At 63.5% G+C, this 24,042-nt stretch overlaps 1 protein-coding gene across 7 annotated transcripts; it reads right to left on the bottom strand.

The window, feature by feature from the left end:
• Positions 1–56: 56 nt before the first annotated feature.
• PALM (paralemmin) lies at positions 57–24,036 on the bottom strand. Of its 7 annotated transcripts, none has more exons than XM_040461841.1 (10): positions 23,937–24,036; positions 13,222–13,273; positions 12,734–12,814; positions 12,326–12,453; positions 10,926–11,049; positions 9,475–9,496; positions 8,889–8,951; positions 8,298–8,357; positions 5,696–5,827; positions 57–2,049 (listed from the first exon to the last, which is right to left on the bottom strand). In XM_040461841.1, exons 1-10 carry the CDS (start codon positions 23,939–23,941, stop codon positions 1,520–1,522), a joined length of 1,197 nt encoding a protein of 398 aa, XP_040317775.1. In that variant the 5' UTR covers positions 23,942–24,036; the 3' UTR covers positions 57–1,519. The 7 variants fall into 7 exon arrangements, with proteins under 7 accessions (XP_040317775.1, XP_040317777.1, XP_040317770.1 ...); XM_040461843.1 differs by lacking the exon at positions 23,937–24,036 and adding an exon at positions 21,891–22,047; XM_040461836.1 differs by lacking the exon at positions 23,937–24,036 and adding an exon at positions 15,573–15,859.
• Positions 24,037–24,042: the final 6 nt, after the last annotated feature.

Below are 24,042 nucleotides of genomic sequence, written 5' to 3'. Positions count from 1 at the left end.
CACGCCCACCTGGCCACACCCTCCCCCCCCCAGTGAAAGCCAAGGACGCCAGAGCCTGGGGCTGTTCACACTGTTTATTTGCTTCTCTGGGAAAGTCAAGAACAACAAGGCCTTGTCACACATCAAAAGCAGAGGGGCACTTCAGCGGAGGCTCACAGCTCGAGGACTCAAGGAGGAAGAGGGGGTCCCACGGCCACTGCCCAGGGTCACCTCGCAGGGGGCCTCTCCCCCTGCCACCAAGGGGCAGAGCTGAGTCGGGGTCCGGGCTGCGACCAGAGGCGACCCCTGCGCCCGCCCCGGGCACCGGGTGGGAGGCCCCTAGGGGAGGGGCTGAGACGGGGCCTCACCGACCACAGCCCACACGGGAGGGTCTGCGAGCGTGTGCACGAACGCGCCTCTGGGGCGAGCGTGGCTGCAACCGGGGAGATGTGTGTGCACATCCAGGTGTCGGCTGCCCCCAGGAGCGCAACCCCTGTCCCCGCCCCCCTCCCGGCGGGAAGGGGACAGGCTCGCATCGGGCAGGGCGGCAGATGGGGGTCTCCTGCGGAGGAAGCCCTCCCCACCCCCGCCCCCGCCCCAGGCTGCGTGCTCCCACCACTGCCGGAAATGTGCCAAGCCCGCTGGAGTGGCAGTGGCCTGATCTCTGGGGTATGGTTGGAGGGGCCCAGCACCCTGGTCCAAGCAGGTCCCGGGCAGCCCCCCAGGGTCCCCAAATTAGCACCAGGAGGAAGAAGGGCCCAGCGGGAGTGGGAGCTCAGGACAAGAAGCGGCTCGCGTGGCCCTGGGCCCCGTGGCAGGGGGACAGCGCAGGGGTCCTGGACCCATCCCCCACGGGGGCGTGTCCCTGGGGCTCTCCCTTCCCAGGCTCCAGCAGGCCGCCCCCCTCACCCCCGGCCACCCCAGAGAGAGCCTGGGGGGAGGGGCACACCAGGCTGGGGGTATCCAGAGAGCGGGGCCTGGCTTCCTTCCAGGACCCTGAACCTGACCTCCGACCCAGACTCCCCAAAGAAGCATGGCCTCACCCCAATGGCCTGGGTACGGACGCCACAGCTTCGGCCGGGAAACCCCATTTCCAGGGGCTAAGCGGGGACAGAGCGGGCCCCCAGGAGCCCTAACCCGGCAGGACGTCCCCTCGGGGACCTCATTGGAGGCGGCAGGAAGGCACAGGCAGGAGGCCCAGAGGGCGGCTGGCCGCCGGCCGCGGCTGCACCGAAACCCCGGCCGTGTCGTGGGGGGGGGGGGGGGGGGGGGAGGGTGCCCGCCGCGTCGGGAAACGTGGGGCCGTCCGGGTCGCTCTCCTACCAGGCGCAGGTGCACGGCTCAGTGGCTCAGGGGTGTCGGGGGTGACGATGGGGTGGGGGACCCCCGTCCCTCTCTTTCCATTGAAAGAACCCTCGGCGGGACCATGTGACAGCCGCGTGTCCGGGGCCCGTGACTGTGGGTGGAGGGCGGGCAGGCGCCGGGCCGGGCGGTGGGTGACTGTGGGTGGAGGGCGGGGCGGGGGCGGGGGCCGGGGGGCTCACATGATAGAGCAGCATTTACAACGCTGCTTCTTCGTGTCCAGGTCCTGGGGGTCGCTGGCGGGGGCCTCGGGCCCCACCTGGTTCTCCTCCCGGGAGGCGGCGGCCGCGGGGGGCTCGGCCGCGCTGCCGTTGGGCGGGGCGGGCTCCTTGAGCTCCGCGGCGTCCTCGATGACCACCAGCTCGGCCGTGATGGTGCCCTGCAGCCCCAGCACCTTCTGACTCTCGGCCTCGTCCTCCACGTTCTGGTAGCCCATGAAGATCATGGTGACCGGGGGCTCCTGGCCGGGCTGGATGCCCGGCGGGCCCGACGTGGCCTCGCCTGGCTGGGCCTGTACGCCGGTGATCTCCCGCCTGGACGGGGTGCTGTGCGCCGCCTCCTTGGGCGCCCCCCGGGCCTCCGCCGCCCCCGCCGCGGACCCCGCCTCGCTCAGCGTGACCTCGTCGGCCTTGTGGATGAGCTCGTCTACCTCGGAGGAGCTCAGCGGCTGGATTCCGTTCTCCGCGGTGCCGTCCACAGCGTGGACCACTGGCAGGGGTGGGAGAGACAGACAGACAGACGGAGAGTAAGCTGGCTCTCTCTGGGAGGAGGGGAGGCCTGGCAGGGCTGTGGGCCGCCCCCCAGGGTAAAAAGGAACGCGAAACCGAACCACGCGTTTAAAACCAACGGGCATCGAAAGCTCCCTGTGGGCGTCCGTGCCCCCCCCCAAACCGGCGCACAGACGAAAATGTACAGGCACAGAAGCACCTGTTGGAGACCAGGAAAGACTGGAATCCAGCGGACGGGGCCTCTGTCTGCTTGCTGCAGTGTTGCCCGGCGACTGGGTCCCACGCCGCTTCGGACCATGGACTTGGCCAGCCCTTGGTCACACAGCCGGCCGGGGCTGGACCCGACCGGTCTAAGTGGTCTAAGTGGTCACACTCCTGGTCTAAGTGTGTTTCCCTCCCATGAGGAGTTTCGGGGACCGCGACTTCCTTCCTTGGGTCCCTGTGGTTGACCCTGAGTTAAAGTTTAGTCTGGTCACTCCCTCTCCTGACCACCCTGGACTTCGTCGCTCGCTGAGGAAGAAGACTGGCCCCTCTAGATACCCCCAGCCTCATGTGTACCCGCCCCCCCCACCATGTCTGAAGGGAAGACACATGCGTGCATACAATCTCCCTAAAGGCGTTCTCCAGATCTCCCCAGCTCCACACTGGTGTCTCTGATCTGGGCTGGAGTCCCCAAGGTCAGGGAGCAGTCCCCGAGGGCAGGGAGGGGTCCCACCACACCATGGCGCCAGCCCAGCAGACTCCTGGAAACACAGCTGCCCTTCGTCAGTGTGTGTGTGTGGGGGGGGGGGGGGGTACACACCCTAGGGACTTGCCTCCTCTGGGGTCGAGGGTCAGGGCTCCAGTTCCCGGTTTCTGGCCAGAAGGAAAGCGCTTTCTACTTTCGGTTTCCAAATCCGGGGGACGGGCGTCCACACCTCAAGGCCTTGCAGCGACTCTGGGCTGGAGGCCCGGAGGGTGGGGCGTGCCCTGGTTGCACAGGATCCAGCCGAGTATTTCCCACTGGCCACTGACCCCGAGACAGGAATCCGAGCCCTTGGCCGCCATGGAAATGGATCACCTTCCCATTGCTAAGCAACCAGAGTCCAGTCTGGCGGGTCCAGAGTCCCCCAGGCTGGGCCAGGCTGTGCTCAGGGAGGACCTTCTGGGAGCCCAGGCATCAGGCACTGCCTCTGCCCTCGGCCCTGCGAGGTCACTCTTGTCCAGGAGACAAGGCAGCCGGGACGTGCCCAGGGCCACACAGCTGGCGAGGGCTGGAACGGGGACTCTGCCCACCCAGGTCTACGTTCCAAACCACGACAGAGCTGGGCTGCGAGTGGGCCCCTTTCACAGCCACAGAGACCGAACAGCCTCTAAGATCATGAGGCTCTGGGAATCAACACAGCGAGACATCATCTCACCACCGACACGATGGCTCCAGAAATAATGACAGTAACTTGAAGAGGGACAATAACAAGTGTTGCCGAAGACGTGGGGAGCTGGGGACCCTTGTGCATGGCTAGTGGGAGGGGGAGATGGGGTGCCTGGGGGCTCCGTCGGTTGAGCGTCTGACTTCAACTCGGGTCATGATCTCACGGTTCGTGGGTTCGAGCCCCGCATCAGGCTCTGTGCTGATGGCTCAGAGCCTGGAGCCTGCTTCGGATTCTGTGTCTCCCTCTCTCTCTCTCTCTGCCCCTCCCTGGCTCATGCTCTGTCTCTCTCTCTCTCCCTCAAAAATAAATAAACATAAAGAAAAGAAAACACCCAGCAGTTCCTCCAAAGGTAAAACACAGAGTCCCCATGTGACCCAGAAATTCCATGCCTTGGTATCACCCAAGAGAAATGAAAACATGTGCCCCTACAAAAACTTGTAGAGCGTTCTAAAACCCAAAAGAAGGGAACATCCCAGACAGCCATCAATGATGACTGGATAAACAAAATGTGGTCCTTCCAAACAATGGAATATTACTCAGCCCATAAAATACGAACGCGGACGGACCCTGAACACACGGCGCTCGGGGAGGGAACCAGACACAAACGGCCACTTGTGTGTGATTCCACTTGTGTGATTCCACGTGTGCGCAATGTCCAGAACAGGCTCATCCACAGCCAGGAAGGGGGTTACGTGGATGCCACGGTGGGCATGGGGGGTGATGGGGCTTCTGCTTTGGAGAACGAAAATGTTCCGGAATTAGAGCACATGACATGGCGAACGAACCAAAACCCACTGAACCATGCGCTGAATTGGGTGGGTGTCCTGGACCCTTCCACTCCATACGCCACGTCTGGGCACAGACCCCACTGTGGACTTACTGACAGACTCTGGGCCGGGCGGTATAATTTTATCCCCGACCCAGGCGGCCAGCTCCATGAACTCCACTGCACGAGGAAAGCAAATGGTTTGCCTTAATTTTGAATACAACTTTTTAATGTCTTCTCAAAGCGTACTTTGTTTACTGAAGTGATCCGTCTCCTTTTTCCTACCATTGTAGTAAATACTGCCCGAAATTTCCCCTCCCTGGGGTTAATTATATACTATCCCACAGGCCATGCCAAACATGAGCAAAAGTTTAAATGCCAAAATATTTATGAAATTGCTGTCTAAACACGGACGGATAACTCTTGGGCCGCCTGGCCGGCTCAGTCAGTTGAGCGCCAACCTCAGCTCAAGTCATGATCTCACAGTTTGTGAGTTCGAGCCCCGCGTCGGGCTCTGTGCCTGGAGCCTGCTTTGGATTCTGTGTCTCTCTCTCTGCCCCCCACCCCCACCCCCGCCCCGCTCATGCGTGTGCGCACGTGTGCTCTCTCTCTCTCTGAAACATAAACATTTTAATAAATAAAGTGGGTTTTTTTTTTTTTACCTAAAAACAAAAAGTGAATTTTATGGCTTATGACTTACAGAGAGAGAGAAAGAGGGAGAGACAGAGAGGCGTGTTGGGGCTTTTGACCAAGGCCGCTGCTCATCAGGCTTCCTGCCGGAGTCTCTCACACCCTGTTTCCCTCCCGGCCGCCAGAGGAAACTCCCCAAACCAAACCAGATCTTGGCACCTTGGCCCCTGCTCGCCCCTCCCGCCAAGGCTTCACTTGACGCCTCCCTCCACTCTGCACCAGCCCCACAGGCTCCTTTCAGTTCCTCCAGCTCAGCAAATTCCATCCCGCCACAGGGCCTTTGCACATGCTGTGGCCTCTGTGAGGCACACTGTTTCCTTGTGCACCTGCTGTGCGTCCAGTGAGGCCCTGCTCACTTCCTCTGAGGAGCCTCCCCCGGCCCCTCCCCGCCCCCGCTAGACACCGCACCTCTGGGGGTCTCGTCATCTTTATCTCAACAATAATCATCTAAATTTATTCGTGAGCTCCAGACTGAAGGGCTGCGCCCACGGGCCGAGGGGCTCTGCTAGGACAGAGCCGCGTCCCTCTGTGATTCGATTCCCAGAGCCCAGCCTAGGACCCAGCCCTCAGCCAAGCTTCGGGTCAGGTTCTCGGAGTGAACAAAGACAGGGCTGCAGGCCCAGTACTGAACGGCCTCTAAGTCAACAGTGGGCTGTGGGGGGTGAGACCGTTCCCCGAGCAGCACCCACGTCAACTCAGGTGGGCTGCGGGAAGGGGGTGGGGGTGGGGGCCTGGGGTGGGGGACGGGGGCCGCATACCTTTGGTCTCGTCTTCGTACACCTTGATGCCCTGAGGGAGCGGCTCCCGAGGGAGCAAGGTGGTGCTGGACAGCACCCGGGTCTCCCCCGTCACCTTGTCCTTCTCCACCGTGATCTCGACCGAGTACATGGCTGGCACGGGAGGCACGGGTTACCCAAGGCCACCTGCCCACGTGCCCCCCGCCGGCTGCAGCCAAGCCAGGGAGGGGAGCCGGCAGCGCAGAGCCAAGCAGTGGGGACGCCCTCCACGCAGCGCCCCCCAGCTCCTCGTCTGCCCACAGCTTCCCGGCGCCACACGGGCGCCAGCCTGAGGTCCTTTGCTCGGCATTCGAAGCCCAAACTCGCATCCCACCCCACGTGGAAAGCCTTGCACTGCTTCTGCTTCCTCAGAGCCAGCGGGAGGCCATGCCTTGACCACGGTCACGGCCAAGATCTGAACTTGGGTTGGCAGGCCTGCGTTCCCAGCTGGATCTCCGCCCCGTCCTGGACCCCCCACCCCCGCCTCGGTGGTCAGCATGTCTGTGCGTCCGTACTTCGGTCAACTATCAAACTGATCGTCAGCTCTTTCCCTATGAAGAATGGAAAGTTCCCTCTTGAAATAAATGAGCGTCATTACCCGTTAGAGCCATAATTCAACAGCCAAAATCCCGCCCCCACTGTACAGAAATCACCACCACAAAGACCACGTGGGGAGCCTGGGTCCTAGCAGTGACCCCCGGGTGCGGACTATGGCCCCCAGGACCTCGCCCTGAATCCCAGTATCCCGCCTTCCCCTCAGGGTCCCCGAGGAGCCCCCAAACCACCATGTCCAAGACTCCCTCCAATCTGCCCCCATAAGCCGCCCCTCCTGGGCCTCCCTACCCGGATCAGGGCAATTCCCTCCTCCTCCGCCTCTCTCACCCCCCCACATCTGTCCATTTGCAAATCTAGTGGGTGCTGCCTTGGGAACAGTTGGAATCTCAACCCACATCTCAACCCCTCCGTGTCCCCTGACCAGGTCAGCTCCCCATCTCCCCCCACCGCTCTGGGACCCACTGAAGGCCTCTCCTGCCCTCTCACTGGCCTCCAGGCACCGCCCACGGTCTGTTCTCCCCACTGCCACCAGAGGGCGCCAGTGAGCACTGGGTGGTACAGGTCCCTTCTCCCCCCACAGCCCTCCAGGGCTCCCCTGTGCTGTCCCAGGGTTAAGGCCTGAGTCCTCCCACACCCACGGGACCCAGCATGACCTGGCTCACCTCCTTCCTCTCTCCCCCCAGGTCATTCTGCTCCAATCAACTCAGGCCTCCTGGTTATTCCTTCCCCAAGGCAGGTACAAATCCAGCCCCCCGGGGCCTTTGCATGTGCTGTGACCTCCACCTGAAACACCTATCTCCCTGTGCCTTGCTCCTTCACTTCTTTTGGGTCCTTGCTCAAAAGTCACCTATTAAGTTTGGCCTCCCCTGAGCCCTCTGATTAAATGTGCCCCCTCCAGCTCCACCCGCTGCCTTATTTTCTCCATAAGTTAACTGCAGAGACATTGCCCTTATCAGAACGTCAGCCCCACCCCCCGCCCCGGGTTGTGCCCCTCACACCTTGCACACAGCAGGTGCTCAATAAGCACTTGCCAAATGACTGAACGAATGCCATTTAATCCACACCCCTGCACCACCTAACACCCTCATCTCCAGACACACAGTTGCGTGGGTTGTGCACTACACAAGGTCATTGGTTAAGGGACAGGGTGGAGCTGGTCTGACTGGCACAGAGGTCCTGAAGACACCTCCTCCCTGGCAAATGCTACCCTCTGTCCCCTGCCTCCTGGGGCAAAACTGCCTGACCCTGCACGAGACCCCGGGCCTCCCCTGTCACCGTCCAAGGTGTCCTGGCCACCCTGCCCCCAATATGGTCTTCACCTCCCTCTGTGGTTTCCTGCATCCACAACTCACCCCAATACCAGCAGCAGCAATAAGGCTTTGCCAGCTGTGACCACCCGTCACTGCTCCCGGGTTGGGTCCCTGACCCTGGGCCTGCGGTCAGTGTGATCCCGCTGCCCCGACAGGCGGAGACGGGGAGTCACCTTGTGGCAGAGCGAGAACCTGAACCCCAACTCTGTGTGATGCTTAGCGCTAACCCTGTCTCTCTCGGCTTCCCAGAGGCGCAGAAATGCCTGAGTCCCAGCTTGGTCACCTCCAGGAACGGTGCGCTCGCTACCTATCCGAGGCAGCCTGAGGACAGCAGGGGAGGGAGGCTCTGCAGTGAGCACGTGCGGGCGTGTGCGGCGGGGGGGGGGGGCCTGTGCGCCGCCCCACAGGCAGGGAGGGGGCAGCAAGGTTAGGGAGGACGCCGTGGGGAGCACTGGGTTAGAGAGCGGCCATGCGAGGGGCCCCACCTTCTCAGGGAAGCTGGGCCAGCGCGTGACCAGGGTGCCAAAGCAGGGGGGCGGCCGGGCCCCACCCCAGGCTCGGGGCTGGGCCTCGGTCTGGCTGCCACCCCCATAACCACAGCTCCTGCTGAGGGCGCGTCTGCGTCTGCCCCGGCCCCTGCCTCTCCAGGCCCCCCTGGGGCCGGCGCTCAGCCCAGGGACACAGCTGGGTGCAGGGGGCGAGGCAGGGGGCCGACCCACCTGCTTTCATCATGGTGGAGCCTTCGACCGTCCTCACAGGCGTGTTGGAGACTCCTTTCTCTGTTCAGGGAGTGAAGGGTAGAGACAGAGATGGGGGTCAGAGGAGGGACGGTCGCACAGACCCCCGGACACCCCTCCAGATACACCCAGACACCTCCAGCTGTCTCGACACCTCCCCACATGCTCACATACCCTCAGACACCCAGACACCCCCCAGACAACCCCCTGCAGATGCCCCCAGACACTCGGCCCCCCCCCCCAGATACCCAGACATACCTGGACACCCCCAGACATTCCCTGGACACCCCCAGACGCCTGGGCACCCCACCCGGGCAGCCAGATAACCCCCAGACATGTAGACACTGCCCACACACCCAGACACTCCCCTCCACACGTGTGCACGTCCAGAACCCCCTAAACACACACCAGCCCCCAGTCTGCTTCCATCTCTCAGCTCAGATGATTTTCACAAAATCCCTGAGAGCCCTGGGTGGATTTTTTTTTTTTACTTATTCATTTTTAATTTCACAGTAAGACACTCCCCTGAATAATTAACATGCAACAAATCAGGCAGAAGACACCGGCCACCACCTCCAGTCCCGGCTGGTGGCCCTCCTTCCACGCTCCCACAAGCGGATACTAGTTCAATATGTGCTTTAAAAATATAATTTATATTAAATAGTTTTAACATGGTTAATACTTTATTATATTTAACAACCATATTTGCCATTAAATCTACATTTAAGCACCATACATATTTGTGAAATATTGGCAAACGTACATTATTTATCTGTGATCCTTTTTGAGGAAAGGAGTAAGATAGATCCCACATCTCAAACTTTTGGCTTTTTGTCTTTGTTTCCTGAATGGCAGACTTTCACCTGTGGGCGGGGAACCTTGTCCTTTAAAACAGCGCCCCGTCCCCCGGACTTGCCGGGACGCTGATTTCTTGCCCCCACAGATCCCATTGTATAGACGTGAAAACCGAGGCCCGCCCGCCCGCCGGCACAGGAGCAAGTGGACGTGGCCAGAGGCGGGGCTCCACAGAAGCGACAATAACCGGTCTCCGTGGGCAACGCCAGCCACCAGCCCTCACTTGCCAGGCACCCTCCCCAAGCCCACCACCCGCCTCCGGCCACCAGAGGGCGCTCGGGCCCCGCCCCTCCCCAGAGCCTACCTTTGGGCGTGCCCACCGGGGCCTGCAAGAAAGAAGGACAGAGGTCAGGGCTGGGGCGCGCCTTCCCGCTGGGAGCAGTGGCGGGGGGGGGGGGGGGGGGGACCCCGCAGAGGGCTCGGCTTCGCAGCTGGTGACCCCATCACAGGTGCGGTCTCCTCCGGAAGGGACCCCCCCACCCCTGCCCTAGCCTGTGACAGCCAGATAATGTCCCGCCCTGCTCAGACGCCACCGGTGGCTCTCTGTTGCTCCCCAAACGAAGACGAAACCCTTCTCGATGGCCCCCAGGGTCCCGGGTCCACAGATTCCCTGCCCGCAGGCCTCTCCTCCCCCACCCCCCACCCCCCCACGTCTGGCCAGCCTCCCTGTTCCTTGAACACATTCCTGTCCCAGGGCCTTTGTATGTGACGTCCCTGCACTCTAGATTTCTGCCTGGCTGGTTTCTCACTCTGCACCCCGACCACATCATGTCACTGTCCCTCGAGGTACCGTGTCACGTACCCAACCAGTGTCTCGGTCTCCTTCAGGACGCGGGCATCACGACGACAAGGTCTATACACAGTCAACCTCGGTGCAAGGTCCCTCTCGTCTCAAGCCCAAGCCCAAAGAACTCCCGTTCCATTTCAAAACCCACCTCCTCCAGGAAGTCTGTCTAGAGCTCCCATGCATCAAAGGCCTCCTCAGGGACTCCGCAGGACCCTGGGCTGATCCATCGCGGCCTGACCGCCCTCCCCCCCCCCCCCTCCTGGCGTGATTCGGCGAGGCCAGGCCCCAGGCCACATCCCCCTGGTCTGCCCCAAGCCAGGCCCCGGAAAGCAGTGAGAGCAGGGGACAGCTGACAGAGGAGCATGTGGAGAAGGGCCTGGACACACGGCAGGGATGCCGGCCTTCAAGACGCCCCCAGGGCCCCTGCCCCAAGGCAAGGTGCCGTCACAGCTAGGACACGAGGGAGGGCGGAACGCGTGTCCCAGGGCTCCTGAATCTACAGCAGCAAAGGTGCCTGGGAGATCTTGAATCTGTGCTAACACACGGCGTCCATGAGCTCTGGGTCCAGAGCTCCAGGGTCTGGTTTCGTCAGACCCCAGAAACATGGCCAAGTCTGGTAAAGACCACCTCCTAGCAGTGTGGCCTCAACCTGTCCGGGTCCCGGAGCTTCTCTTCCACCCGAGGGGGGCGCTGTTCCCACTGGAATGGGCCCACGGACAGGCGACGGCGGTGGCAGACTCAGTAAAAGCAGGGGTGACAAGTGGGGGTTTCGTCCACCTGGCCCATGCGCCAGGTCTCGTGCAAAGTGCCCGCGGTCCCTCCTGACACCCCAGCACGCGGGGGCGCTTAGGGGGGGTGGGGGAAACTGAGGCACACAGCGGGAAGTGGCTCTGAAGTCTGAGAAGGGGCGGTGTCTCGCCCTGGGGCTGGCCCTGGTGGGCGCCCCAGGCGCATCATCACCTCCTCACCTGCCGAGAATCGAGCGCCACCTCCGTCTTCTCGTCCTTGGCCGGGCTCGGGGCTGCGGCGCCCTCTCCAGCAGCGGTGGTGAGCGGGCCCGCGTTCTCCAGCACCTCAATCTCCTTCTGGAGCCTGGGGAGGGCGGGGGGGGGGTGGTGAGCGCCAGCGCCACCGTGGGCTCCCTGACCCGATGCCCCCCACCCGCTGGGAGCCATTTGCATCCTCCCCTCTCGCAACCGGGGAAACCGAGGCGGGCAGCCGGGCCGGGCTGGCCCGTCCCTGGCACCTTCACTGCCTCCGGGTACTTGTCTGTTGGTTTGTAACCAAGTCTCCTGTTTTCCGTTCACACGCATTTATGTTTACAGGAAGCTTTCTCTCTCTGGGGGAACTGGAAAACCCACATCACCTTCCAAATACTGCAAAGTAACGAGCACACGGCCCCGTGAGAACAAAACAGCGCCGGCCGGGGCTTGGGGCCGTGGCCCCTGATGAAGTGAGCCTAGCCCTAGGTGAACAGGCTGGCCACAGTTAGGGTCAGCCTGGAGGGCTTCCTGAGGGAGGCGTCCAGGCAGAGCCACCTGAGGAGGGAGAAGAAAGCCAAGGGCCCCCAAAGCACTTGACTCGTGAGGGACACACGGCAGGGCTCAAGCGAGGCCCCCTCCCCCGTGAAGTCTCCTGAACTGGCCCGTGTGCCCCGCCCCGCCCAGGGCTGCACCCAGCAGGGTGGGATGTAGAAGCCCACCTCGTCCAGCCCCCAGTGGCCAACAATCCCCAGCAAGTTTCTGCCCTCTGCGCGGCAGTCCTGTCCCGCCTGAGTCCCGCCTCCATTCGAGCCCCCTGCTCTGGCCCCGGGGAATAGGCTTGGACGGCAGGACAGGATCCCAGGTCTTCGTGGTGGGCGGGCCGAGCTGTGGGGCCTGCGCAGGCCCCACGCCTCTTGGACCTTCTCTGGCCAAGTGGACGCTTGGAATTTTGGCCGTCACTTCCCTCCACCGTGACCCTGCCGCCCTGGAGCTGAGCCTCTGCCTGCCCGGAAACCCCAGGCCTTTTGTCCCGGCCCAGGGCGGGGGGGGGGGGGGCGGGGGGGGGGGGGGGCCCCCTTCCCCGGGCCCCCCCCCCCCCTCCCCAGGCTTCCTGCGGGCCCAGCTGCCTGGGCGTCTGTGGCCAGCACCAGCACCAAGCCAGGGAAGGCTCACCGGCGGGGCTGGCGCCAGGAAACCCCCAGGGAGGCCGCTGTGGGCAACTCCCATCCTCCAGGATCCGCCCTGACGGTCACCCTCACACACCTGCACCGCCGGGCGCTGGAAGGAGCAGGGGGTCGCGCCAGGCAGCCCCCCGCCCCCTCAGGCCCAGCTCAGAGGCCCGCACGCCATCCATCAAAGCCGCGCCTGGACCGCAGCCCACCCACCTGGAGATGGACCCCTCCAGCAGCCGCGCCCTCTGCTCGTCCTCCCGCATCTGTCTCCGCATGTCCTCGTCCCCCTGTGATGCTGAGGATGTCTCCCCCAGCAGCCAGCGCTCCCGCAACGCCTTGGACTGGGGTTGATAGGGACCCGGGTCAGAGTCAGGGTCCGGTCAGCTCTGCCTTCTCACTCCCCCAGCCCCTGTCAGGGGCAAGGCCCAGGTCCTGGGCCCGGCCCCCTGCCCCTCAACCAGCCGAGGCCCGGGTCCTGGGGCCCTGCCCCCCCCCCCCCGCCGGGGCCCCGGGCCGGGGGCCCGCCCCCCCCCCCCCACCAGCCGAGGGGTCCCAGGTCCCAGAGGCTCTGCCTCCCCCCAGACGAGGCCCAGGTCCCTGGCCGGGCCGCCCGCTCAGGACCTTCAGGTGCTGTAGCTGCCGACGGTCGTCCTCCAGCTGCCGACGCTTGCTCTCCATCTCCGCCTGCCACCTCCGCTTCTCCTGACGGGGATGCACACGACGGGTCAGGACTAGGGGGGGCCACACAGACCCCACCAAACCCACTGGACGCTTTGCCCACACAGATCCTGCTTTACTGTGAATGGCACCTACTTGGCCGATTGGATCCCTGCCTGTCCTCCCCAGCCTATGCCCCGGTCTGACCCCCCAACCCGACCCCCCCCCTGTCCGGGCCCCCGGCCGGACCCCCCCCACCTGTCCCCCCATCTCCAGTAGAAGGCTCTACTAGGAGTCCACGTTCTGAGAACTGAGGGGATCCCTTCATGTCCATTTTGCGGGGAGGCACTCAGGGTTCCCGTGGGACGCCCTGGTTCTGAGTCCCAAGGGCCCCGGGCTGGGTGTGGAGACCCCGACCCCCATCCACACCGTCTGAGGGGCAGGGGACTCACTGCAATGGCCTGGAGCCGCTCCTGCTGGGCTGTGGTTTCTGCCGCCAGGACCCTGGGGGAAGAGAACGCACAAGGTCAAGGTGGGGCCCACCCCAGCCTGCTTTCAACAGATCTGGTCAGAACCCAGCCCTGTGCCTTCCAGCTTCATGGGACCCTTCCCTGCCCCCCTCAGAGGCAGCTCTGTCCTGTCCTGAGCCTCATCGCCGCATTCGTTCTCCTGCAAAGCTTCCTGCCCCCCTCAGAGCAGGGCCCAGGGACAGGAGGGCGGGGCTCTGCCTAGAGACTGGAGAAGGGTTTGGGGAGGAGCTGGGTCGTGAAGGATGTGCAGGAAAAGGCGTGCTGCCCCTCGCCCAGGCTCGGGAGACTGGTCAGGACAGCCCTCCCCTCGCCCTCCTACCCAGCAAGCACCTGTCATCCAGCCCCGGGAGGGACACACGGAGGGTGAAGGACCCCACGGCCCCCCTCCCAACCCTTGGACTTGCTATCCTGGGGGTTCCCCCGGAGTCTCCCGGGAGCCCCAGTGCTCAGAAATGGCTCTCAGCCCCCTGGGGAACAGAGGCCAAGCAGCAGCAAACCCGGATTTCAGCCCCAGACACGCTTTCTCATCCACGGGATGTTTTCGGGAAGCCACCCAGAACTGGCACGTAGCGGACTCTGGATAAACGTCCGTGTGGCCAGGTACAGCTGAAGGGACAGGCTTCCTGCTTCCGTGGGGGGAGGCAAGAGGCCTAGGACTAGATGGGGGCCTGGTTCTTGCCCTTCCCTCCCCACTGCTCCCCCAAACCCTCCACACATGGTGGGAAACAGCAGAACCTGGCCTCTCCTTTCTATGGCCTCTCGCAGGGCCCCTGGAAACTGCACACAGTAGGTGCTCAGTGAAACGTCTGCACATAATAGGGTCTCAGTAGTTGCATACAGTAGGTGCTCAGTAAGATGCCTGCACACAGTAGGTGCTCAGTGAAATGGCTGCACATAGTAGGTGCTCAGTAGTTGCACACAGCAGGTGCTCAGTGAAATGTCTGCACCTGAGCTGTCGCCCGTGATGGGCCTGAGGATAAAGTCTGGCCTCCAGGGCCTCTGTGACAAGGCGAGGCAGGGAGAGGAGGCAGGGTCTTGAGCTCCAGCGTGGACCCCCCGCCTCCCGGTTCTCTGCCCAAATCCCCAGCGATCCCAGGGCCTCTCTGGCCTCACCAGTCTCACGGGGGCAGGGCCGGTGGGCACGGGGGGGGGGGTTCTGGGCAGTGGGACCCGGATCCTCTTACAAGACCCTCATCTGCACAGGGACGAAGTCACAGACCGTCCTCCAGGTCTGCTTTCACCCCGGCCAGCCCTCAGCCGTGGGCCAGGAGCCACCCCGGGGCCTCCAAAGACCCTCCACAGACCCTCCAACCCCTCTGGGCCTTGGCTCCCCATCTGCACAAACAGTGGGTACAGACGCCCGAGCTCCTGTTGGGTGCCCCCCGCCCCGCCCGCTGCCATTCAGAAAGGAGACAGAGGCACAGTCACACGGTGTGTTGGGTGAGGTCCACCCCTGGGACCGAGGCTCCACCCACACCCAGGCAGCTGCTCCCGGGGAGATCCATCCTGAACTGCAATGCCCCACCACACACACCCCACGCAGGCTCAGGTTCCTGGCCTTGCTGAGGCCCGTGAAGTCATCTGGTTCTCACGCCCCGGCCAGGTGACCCCACCCAGCGCTTCCCTTCCTGGCGGGTGGCACCCGGCCCCTTTGTGCCTCCCAGGGACCCGACAACACCAGCCGCACCCTCTGTGGCTTCCCCCTCTCCTTCCTCAGGGAGGCTGGGTTCAGCTGGGCGAAGTTCAGGAAAGGCTTGATCCAGCACCCTAGCTTGGAGGCCCTCCCTGAAGGGCCCGATCAGCTACGTTTCTGGGTCTGCCGCACTGCTCTGTGCGCCCCACGGAGGCCCGCCCTCCACTTCTCGCAAAGCCCACACTTCCCATCTCCGGCCTCGACCACAGCCTGTCACCTGCCTGCCCCCTGAAGGCGCCCTCTCCACCCACAACAGAGACAGAACAAAAATCAGAACCGCTGATTCTCCCGCCCTCATGTGTCCCTGGCTCCCGTCACCCCGTGAAGGGAGTCCCAGTGTAGCCCAGCCCTCTCCACCTCTCCGCCCTCACCTCCCTGGTTCTCCCTCCTGCTTACTCCGTGCCCCAGACCCTTCCCGTCCACCTCAAGCGCTCCAAGCTCCTGATCGATCCTGCCTACTGTTCACTCCGCCGGGTGCACTCCTCCCACCGCTGGCAAGCAAAGCCCAGAGAGGGCAAGTCACTCGTCCACAGTCACACAGCCGGGGAGCACAGAGCTCCGGGCCACCCCACAGGCCTACCCTTTCCCAGCTGCCACGCGGCCTCCAGGGACCCACCAGGAAGACGGTGGAGCTGGGCGAGGGGCATATAGCCACCGAGACCCCAGCGCGCACAGGGGCCGGCAGGGCAGAGGCAGCAGCGGCCTCATGCTGGGTCCGCACCCCAGCAGGCAGGCGGCCATTCAGGCCGGACACAGGGACACGGGGACGCTCTGTGGCCAGCCTGCCAGGCTGGAGACAACAAGGCAGGCAGTGTCCTCGCTGGGCGGCATGTCCCTGCCGGCTGAACCAGGTCAGGGGAAGGTCAGGCGGGCCCACTGTGGAGAGGCACACAGGCCCCGGGGAGACAATATCCATCCCTCCCTTCAACGTCCCCGTCGTCCCTGTCGCAGCCTAGAGGGCGCAGCCTTGCGCGCCCCCCTCGGCGCCCCTCCCCACGCCTCAGGGCGCCAAAGCCGCCCCGCCCCGGGCGCCGCCCGCCCCCCCCCCCCCCCCGTGGGGCCCGCGGGAGGCGGTCGCCCTGGCAACCGCACCGTCCCCATGGCAACGCGGAGGCCGGCACGCGGGGGCTGGGCCAGCGCGGAGCATCTCCCGCCCCCAAGCCGGGCCTGGGGGGGCTAAGGGGTTTCCCGCCCTGGGCCTCAGGGGCCGCCGGGGAGGGTGCGATGCGGGGAGGTAAGGGGTCCGCCCTGCCCCGCTGCTGGGGGTGCCCCCCCTTCTGGTGTCAGGGGCGGCAGCCCAGGGAAGGGGATTGTACCCCGAAGGCCCTGGACCTGCCCCTGGAGCCAGGGAGACCGAGGTAAGCCAGACAACGCATCACAATCCGAAGGACAAAGTCTGACGGCAGAATCCTAATCAAACGGCCACGACGTAGGGACACCGGTCCCAGCGCTCCCCACCTTCCCCCCGCAGGGCTCAGCCCCATTTCCCAGGATGGGAAACTGAGGCTCGGGAGCCGGTGAGCATGTACAGGGCATTTGGGAAGCACCCTCCTGACGACGCAGAGAGGCAGGTGGAGCGATTCGGCCTGTTTCCTCAGTGGGCCAACTGACGCTCGATCCAGACAGGCGGGCTCCTGAGTGCTCCCCGAGCACAGGGCCTCCCTGAGGCCTGGCCAGGCCGCACAGGTGGGGGTGGGGGGGGACAATGGGACGGCGGGGACGCTCCTCAGGACCCAGCGAGGGACACAGAGGCCAGATGTCAGGAGATGCTGGGCAGAGAATCGAGCTTTGGCCAAAACACACGGTCGGGTTTGGACAGGTGAGAGCTGTCCCCGCCGGCCGTGTGGCCCAGGGCTGGTCACTCCCGTCTCTGGGCCTCCACTGGCTCTGCTGGGCAATGGGCCACAGCAGCTGCTGGTGGAGGGACAGACCCTCCTCCTGGAGGCCCACCCTCAGCACAGGCAGACTCCTGTCCTCGCCTGATTATTTTTACAGTGCTTGGAGCAAATTCTGGGCTCGAGCCCCGATGTGGGCGGCTCAGGACTCGAGAGGGTGTGGGCTGAGAGCGAATGAGATAATCCTGGCTTCAGGAGATGAGCTAATGAGGCCCAAACCCAAACGAGCCGGGCCCTGCAGAGGCCTTGGCTTTGGGAGGCGTTTATATTTTAAAGGCACCAGAGAGGTTACGCAACCTGCCCAAGGTCACCCAGCGGGCAGGATGAGCTGGGTCTGAGGCGGGAGGGGGGGTGTGGGGGGGGGGGGTCACACACCAGTCCTTCCAGGCCCATGCCAGGCAGCTCCAGTGGAATGAGGGGTCCTGGCCCAGGCAGGCACGGAGCCCAACACCGGCAACATTCCTGTGCTAACTAAAAGGAAACAGCCGTGGTCGTGGCCGTGGCCACAGGTGCAGGGAAGGAGAGCAGAGTCTGGCTGAGGAAGGGGCTAAGGAAGGGAGCCCTGTGGCCCGTCCCCCCACTGGGGTGGCTGGAATGGGGGGAGTCCTAACCTCACTGCTGGTTCCCAGCTCCCTTGTGGGGCCTTTGTCCCCCTCCAGCCCCCAGAACCTTCCTCCCTGTGAGGCCCTGCACAGCCTGGTCACAAGGCTCAGCCTCTGAGCTGGTGTTCAAGCCCCCACCCTTCACCAGCTCCCTGCCTCCCCCTTTCCTTGCTCCAAGCTCAGAGCACATGCAGCTGCCTCTTCCAGGAAGCCTTCCTGATCTTGTCCCTTCATCAGGAAGGAATTGTCTTCCTCTGAGACCGTCGGCACAGGGGACAACTACAGTCTTTGGTGAGGTGAACAGCCCGTGAGGCATGGCCGGGTTTTCTGGAAAGCTCAAGGCAGAGAGGCATCACCCCCACAGTGGAAACTGGGATCAGAGCAGGCCACAGATCCAGAGGCACAGTTGTTGCCTATTAACCTGGGGGTAGGGGAGGGGGTGGACCCTGCCCTGGGCCCCCACGGGGGAAGGGCAGTGGGGCATGAATGGCACCCAGAGGCCTTCTCCAGCTTAGGGCAAGCTGGGCCTCAATCCAGAGGCAGAGACCAGCCCCAAAGAGCTGTGGTCCCTCCCCCCCCCCCTCAGATCCAGCCACAACCCCCAAACATTCCAGGCATGCTCCCACCTCAGGACCTTTGCACTGGCCGTGTCCTCTATCTGCCGAGCTCTCTCCCAGGACTCACTGGCTCCCTCAACGTCACCTCCTCACGTAGGCCTCCCCTGTACCCCCAACCCCTCACCAGCTCGCCACCAAGCAGCACCCTCATCATTTGTTTATTTCCCCACAGGGACAGGGTCTCTTTCTGTCCATACCATGTCCCCAGCCCCCAGTGAACAGCAGGGTTCAATGAACGTTCACCGGGCCAGCGAATCCGTTAGAGTCTTTACCTTTTCAGAGGTGGCCCCCACCCAAAGGTCCCTCCCCTGTCACATTCCCACCACCCTGAGGACCACTGTCCTGTGACCATCTCTCTTGGAAGAAACTCAGTGTCACATCAGACATTTATCTAAAACAGGCTCCCTGCCTCCAACAGAGGACAAGTAATAGGCCCAAGGTCACCCAACCACCTCAGAAGTGACTATACAAATTAATGCGTAAAACAACCTAGTGTCGGGCGCCCGGGGGGCTCAGTTGGTTGAGCATCCAACTTCCGCTCAGGTCATGATCTCATGGTTTGTGGGTTCGAGCCCCGCGTCAGGCTCTGTGCTGACAGCTCAGTGTCTCCCTCTCTGCCCCGCCACGGCTCGCGCTCTGTCTCTTTCTCTCTCTCAAAAATAATAAACAAACATGAAAAAAAATTTTAATAAAAAATAAAATAAAATTTTTTTTTTAATTTTTTTTTCAATTTTTTTTCAACGTTTATTTATTTTTGGGACAGAGAGAGACAGAGCATGAACAAGGGAGGGGCAGAGAGAGAGGGAGACACAGAATCGGAAACAGGCTCCAGGCTCTGAGCCATCAGCCCAGAGCCCGACGCGGGGCTCGAACTCATGGAGCGCGAGATCGTGACCTGGCTGAAGTCGGACGCTTAACCGACTGCGCCACCCAGGCGCCCCCAAAAATAAAATAAATTTAAAAAACAACCCAGTGTCCATTGATGGATAAACAGATAGAACACGTCCACCACACTCAGGAAGGTCCCTCAGCCGCGAGCAGGAGCGAGGCGCCCACCCCCGCCGCCCCGCGGACGGACCCCAGACACACGACGCTCAGGGAGGGAACCCGACACGAGAGGCCACGCGGGGTGTGAGTCCGCGTGTGTGAAACGTCCAGAACGGGCTCATCTGGGGACAGGAAGGGGGCTCGTCGGGGCTAGGGGCTGGGGCGTGACTGGGGATGGGGATGGGGTTGCTTTTGGGCTGATGGAATGTTCTGGAACTAGAAAGAGGTGGTGATCGAACAACTACGTGGACATACTGAAAACCACTGAATTGTATCCTCCTGACAGGTGGATTCTGTGGTGTGTGGGTTGCATCTCAAGGAAGCCGGTAGAAAACACACACGTGTGGAGTGGAAACAGCTGGGCTGGTGCCAGGGCCCCACCCGCCCCATGGGCGGCGGCGGATCCCGCGGGCCCTGCCCGGGACTCTCGGGGTCAGGAGCGTCTGACTACAAACCGACCGGCAGCGCCTTCTCACCGTGACAGAAGTTACCAGAAGGGACCCTGCCCGTCACTTGGCCTTCAGAGCCCAACACTGCTGCCCCCAACACCCACGGTCTGCTCACCGGGCTGGGCTCCCAGGCCCGGCCCGAGCCCGCCCCCACCCTTTTGTCCTTGCAGTGACTCCCCCTACTCTGATTCTCACCTGTCTTTCCCACTCGGCCTGGGCTGGGCTCCCCTCCAAATTCCCAGCCTGATCCGGACTGTCCCAGTGATAGGCTCAGGAGGTCCCTGAATTCCTGCTTTACACCCTTGAGAGCAGACAGACGCCCCAGGGGCGCCTGGGCGGCTCAGTCGGTTAAACGCCCGACTCTTGATCTCGGCTCAGGTCATGATCTCATGGTTTGCGGGACGAGCCCCGCGTCGGGCTTGTGCTGACAGTGCGGAGCCTGCTTGGGATTCTGTCTCTCCTTCTCTCTGCCCCTCCCCTGCTTGTGCGCACGCGCGCGCTCTCTCTCTCAAAATAAATAAATAAGTGTAAAAAAGTTGTTTGAAAACAAGACAGACCCCCAGGCCAACTCCACACACCATAGACACCGAGACCCGCCCTCAGCCATCGGCGCCACATGGAGACCCTGTGCAGTGTGGCCAAGGCGCCCGCCCTGCCCATCCAGGGGTCTGAAGTCAGGTCTCTGGCACCCAGTCACGGGGTCCCCCCTTCCCCCAGCTCTGCCGCCCAGACACGGGGTCCCCCCCTTCCCCCCCCCCCACGGTGACTGTCCACACTGAGCCCTGACCTGGTCCTCAGCTTCCAGATCCTCTTTCTATGCCTAGGTCAAAACCTCACTCCTCTCCTGCTTGGACACCGTCGGTCCGTGGCTGCCCGTGGCTCCCCTGCTGGGTGCCCCAAGCCTGGCAGGACCCAGCCCCGAGAGCACAAAGCAAACAGCACTGCTTTCTGCTGAGGCTTTCTTTTCCCACCTCCGGGCCTTTGCACAGGCCAGCCCCCCAGCAGGCACGCCCTCCGCCCACCTAGGTACACCTCTAAATCTCTCTCCTAGAGAAGGTCCGTGATGGGATGGAGCGGGGCCCTATCCCTACACAAGGCTCCGCGGGTGGGCAGGGAGTGTTACCTAAATGAACAGATCATAGGTGGATGGAAAGAAACGGGTTCCCAGACTTGGAAAAAGGGGGCATGATTTTTTTAAAGAACGTCAACCCACTTCCCAGCATGAAAATCTGAGACCCTTGAAGATGGACCTCAGCACCTGAGGCAGAGCTCCCCCCAGAAATACTTATAGCATCGCCCTCCCGCCTCTAGCCACACCCCTCCTGGGAGGGGGCGGGGAGGCACAGGGCAGGTGGTCCTAGACGCAGGGGTGAGAAGCTAATGTCAGGATACCTAGCCCCCCCCCCCCCAGGCCAGGGGGGACAGGGAGGGGCGAGGGGCCCCCCCCCCCCCCCCCCCCAACCCTGGCAGCTGAAAGGACCCAGGAGCAAATCCCGGCGATGTGGCCTCAGATATATCAGGTCACCTCTCTGAGCCTCAGTTTCCCCACCTTGCAGGGCTTCGTGAGCATCCAGCACATTCACACGGACAAAAAGCCCCGTGCACAGCAAGGACTTACTAAACGTTACCCACCTTCCCGAGTTCCTGCCACCACCGCTGGTACCGTCCCTTCAAGGGGGCACTCACTGTTTCACAGAACCCCCCTGCTTTCAGAAGGAAATGTCACCCCGTGGCCAAGACCGAAAACCAGACACCGCTCACGCAAACATCAGAGTAAAAACACTAAAAAATAGATACAACGAGAATAAAAGCCGGTGATTACGTTCAACTATCACTAGACGCTGCTGCCTTTTAACTGGTTCCGCTCTCGTGAAACGGGGAGATTAGCGAGTGTGAGAGAGGCGTTAAGGACCCATTTTGCACCCGGTTGAGACCTTCTCCCGGGAAAAAGGCCCGAGCCTGAGGCCGGGGAAGGAATCTGCTGCCCCGTCTGAGCCCATTCACCGGACTTAGGCTGCTCAGAGCTGCATAGCCGGGTGCCCTGGGCCAGGGGCCCCGCGGCCCGCGCCCCCCCCCCCCCCCAGGACAGGTATCCCACCCAGCTCCGTCGCTCCTCCTGTGCCCCACCCGTCAGCGGGGCCCCCATCCTGCTCCCGGCCTCCCTGGAGGTAGTTACTCAAGGATTTTGGTTAAACCCTTAAGTCGTTAAATTGACACAAACTAACTTAGCCTTTAATTTAACCCTTAAATTCACAAAATTGTGATGAACCCTCCAATCCACATTTCACCTCCCAGCAGCGCCGTGAGCCACGACCGTCTCTCTGACTCGGATGGCAAAGCCCGTGGAGGAGGAAAGGGCGGCTGCCTCGGGACCTCAAGCTGGGCCACCAGGGCCGGGCGCTCCAGCAGGACAGGGCAGGATGGGGCCGCTCCCCACCCGCCCGGCCACCCAAGCCGGGGGCACAGACGCTTTCTCTCACGGCCACTCAGGCCCGTGAACGCCGAGCCGGTCCCACGTCTGCCCCCAGAGAACCCAGCGATCTACCCAACGTGGGGCCCGAGGCAGCATGTCTGATCCACGGGCCAAAGGCACTGGGGCAGGGCCGCACGCACTCAGGGGCCCTCCTCCTGCTGTGTGACTCTGAGGCAGCGGCTGCCCCTCTCTGGGCCCCTCAGTAGCACCTCAGCAGGGAACGGGGAACCAAAGGGACAGCAGGAAATGAAACAGGGTCCAACCAGAATATCCGCTCATGCCTCCATCCTGGGCGGGCCTTTTCCTTGGTTTTCACCCCTCATCCCCCGAGGCAGCCCCCTCCCCACAGCCACACTCTGCTCAGGGTCTGCTGTCTGGAGGCCCAGAGGCTCCCCTCGGGCCTGGGGAGCAGCGCAGATAAACAAGTCGGGGAACCTAATGCGGGGCAGACACATCCGGGCCCTGGCTCCCCTGAGCCCCTGGCTGGGCTCCCGGGGGGCCGGGTGGGGGAGCGGCGGGCCCGGCCTTTGTCTGGGTTTTCCAAAGCAGAGGACATCGGGGGTCCCTTCCTGGGGAGGGCGGGCTGCAGCGGCCCCCACCCAGCCGGGGGTGTGGCAGGTCACGGGTGAATCCCTGGAGGAGAGTTGTCGGCTCAGAAAACACACCCAGTGGGAAGGGCAGGGGCGGCTGGGCGATGGGGGGGGGCCTCCCTGTCCGGGCCTCCGCCCGGAGGGGTGGGGGGGGACCTGGCCCCAAGCAAGACAGCTGCTGGCCTTGGCACACAGTGCGGGGGCTGCCAGGACCCAGACACCACTTCTCATCTCTCCACCATGTCAGCACACCCCACAACCTCAGTGCCCACCTGTGGGAGTGGGGCCTGGGGGCTACCCTGACGCCAGGAGAGAGGGGACTCTGTCTGAAACGACTGTGCACGCTCATCCAGCACCTTGTGCGAGAACCCTCCGCTGCTGTGGGCAGTTCCTCGCCCAGCGCCCCGGGGACCCAGGCTGCGCCCCCCCCTCCCGGGGGGGGACCCAGGCTGCCTGTCCCGCTTGCACCTTTAGCCTACGGTGAACTGGCCAGGCTCTTCCTTGGCTACACCATTTGGGGTCCCATCTTGGGGACGCCTTCCCTGGGAAGGGATCAGACCCAAGCTCGCCTGCTGGAAAGCACCTGGACCTCCAGGCTCACACACGTCCCAGACCAGGAAGGCTGCAGAGAGGCCCCCTCCCTCCCTCCCTCCCTCCCGCGGTAGTCAGGACAGTATCTGCTGGCTGGACCCCCGCCCCACCAGGCGCTCCTGACAGTGCTGTAGCCCTTGGGGAGGGCAGTCAGACAGAGGGAGGACTGGTGCGTCCAGGGCACAGGGAGCGAGTGCTCAGGTTGGAGGCGGGGGGGGGGGGGGGGGGGGCGGGGGGAGGCTGAAGGCCAGTGCGATGCAATGGGGAGGGGTCCGTCCATCACCCCACGGCTCCGCTCTGGAGCCCACAGGTGGCCGAGGGTCGAGGCTAGCCCGGGGACGCGGGCGGGGCTCGGGAAGAGACGCGGGCCTCCCCCTCCCCAGCGCCCCAGGCTGCGCCCCCACCGGCCGCTGCCGCCCCAGTCCCCACATGAGCCCGTGGGCCGCCGCCGGGGTCGGGGATGGGGGAGGCCTCAGGGCGGACGCGGCCCAAGTGCTTCTCCGGCAGAGCTGGGAGGCCCGGGAGGCCCGGGAGCCCCTCGCCGCCGCCTTCCTCTCCGCGCGGGGGCCGCGACGCGCCCCACGGAGGGACGGGAGATGGGGGGGAGGCCTCGCCCCTCCCTCGCCCCCCTCCCCCGGGCCCCCGAGCCTTCCACCCCCGGCCCGAGCGCGCCTACTCACTCCATCTCCACGCCGAGGTCCGGGTGGGTCCGCGATGCTGGGCGGGGGCGGGCGCCGGGCGGGCGCGGGGGCGGGGGGCTCGGGGTGGGGGGGCGGCGGCGGGCCG

This window comes from Herpailurus yagouaroundi, unplaced genomic scaffold, assembly GCF_014898765.1.
Source record: "Herpailurus yagouaroundi ecotype Mexico unplaced genomic scaffold, PumYag 295, whole genome shotgun sequence".
Classification (NCBI taxonomy): domain Eukaryota; kingdom Metazoa; phylum Chordata; class Mammalia; order Carnivora; family Felidae; genus Herpailurus; species Herpailurus yagouaroundi.
The sequence above is the reverse complement of the archived record's forward strand: the minus strand, read 5'-3'. Positions and strand labels throughout refer to the sequence as shown.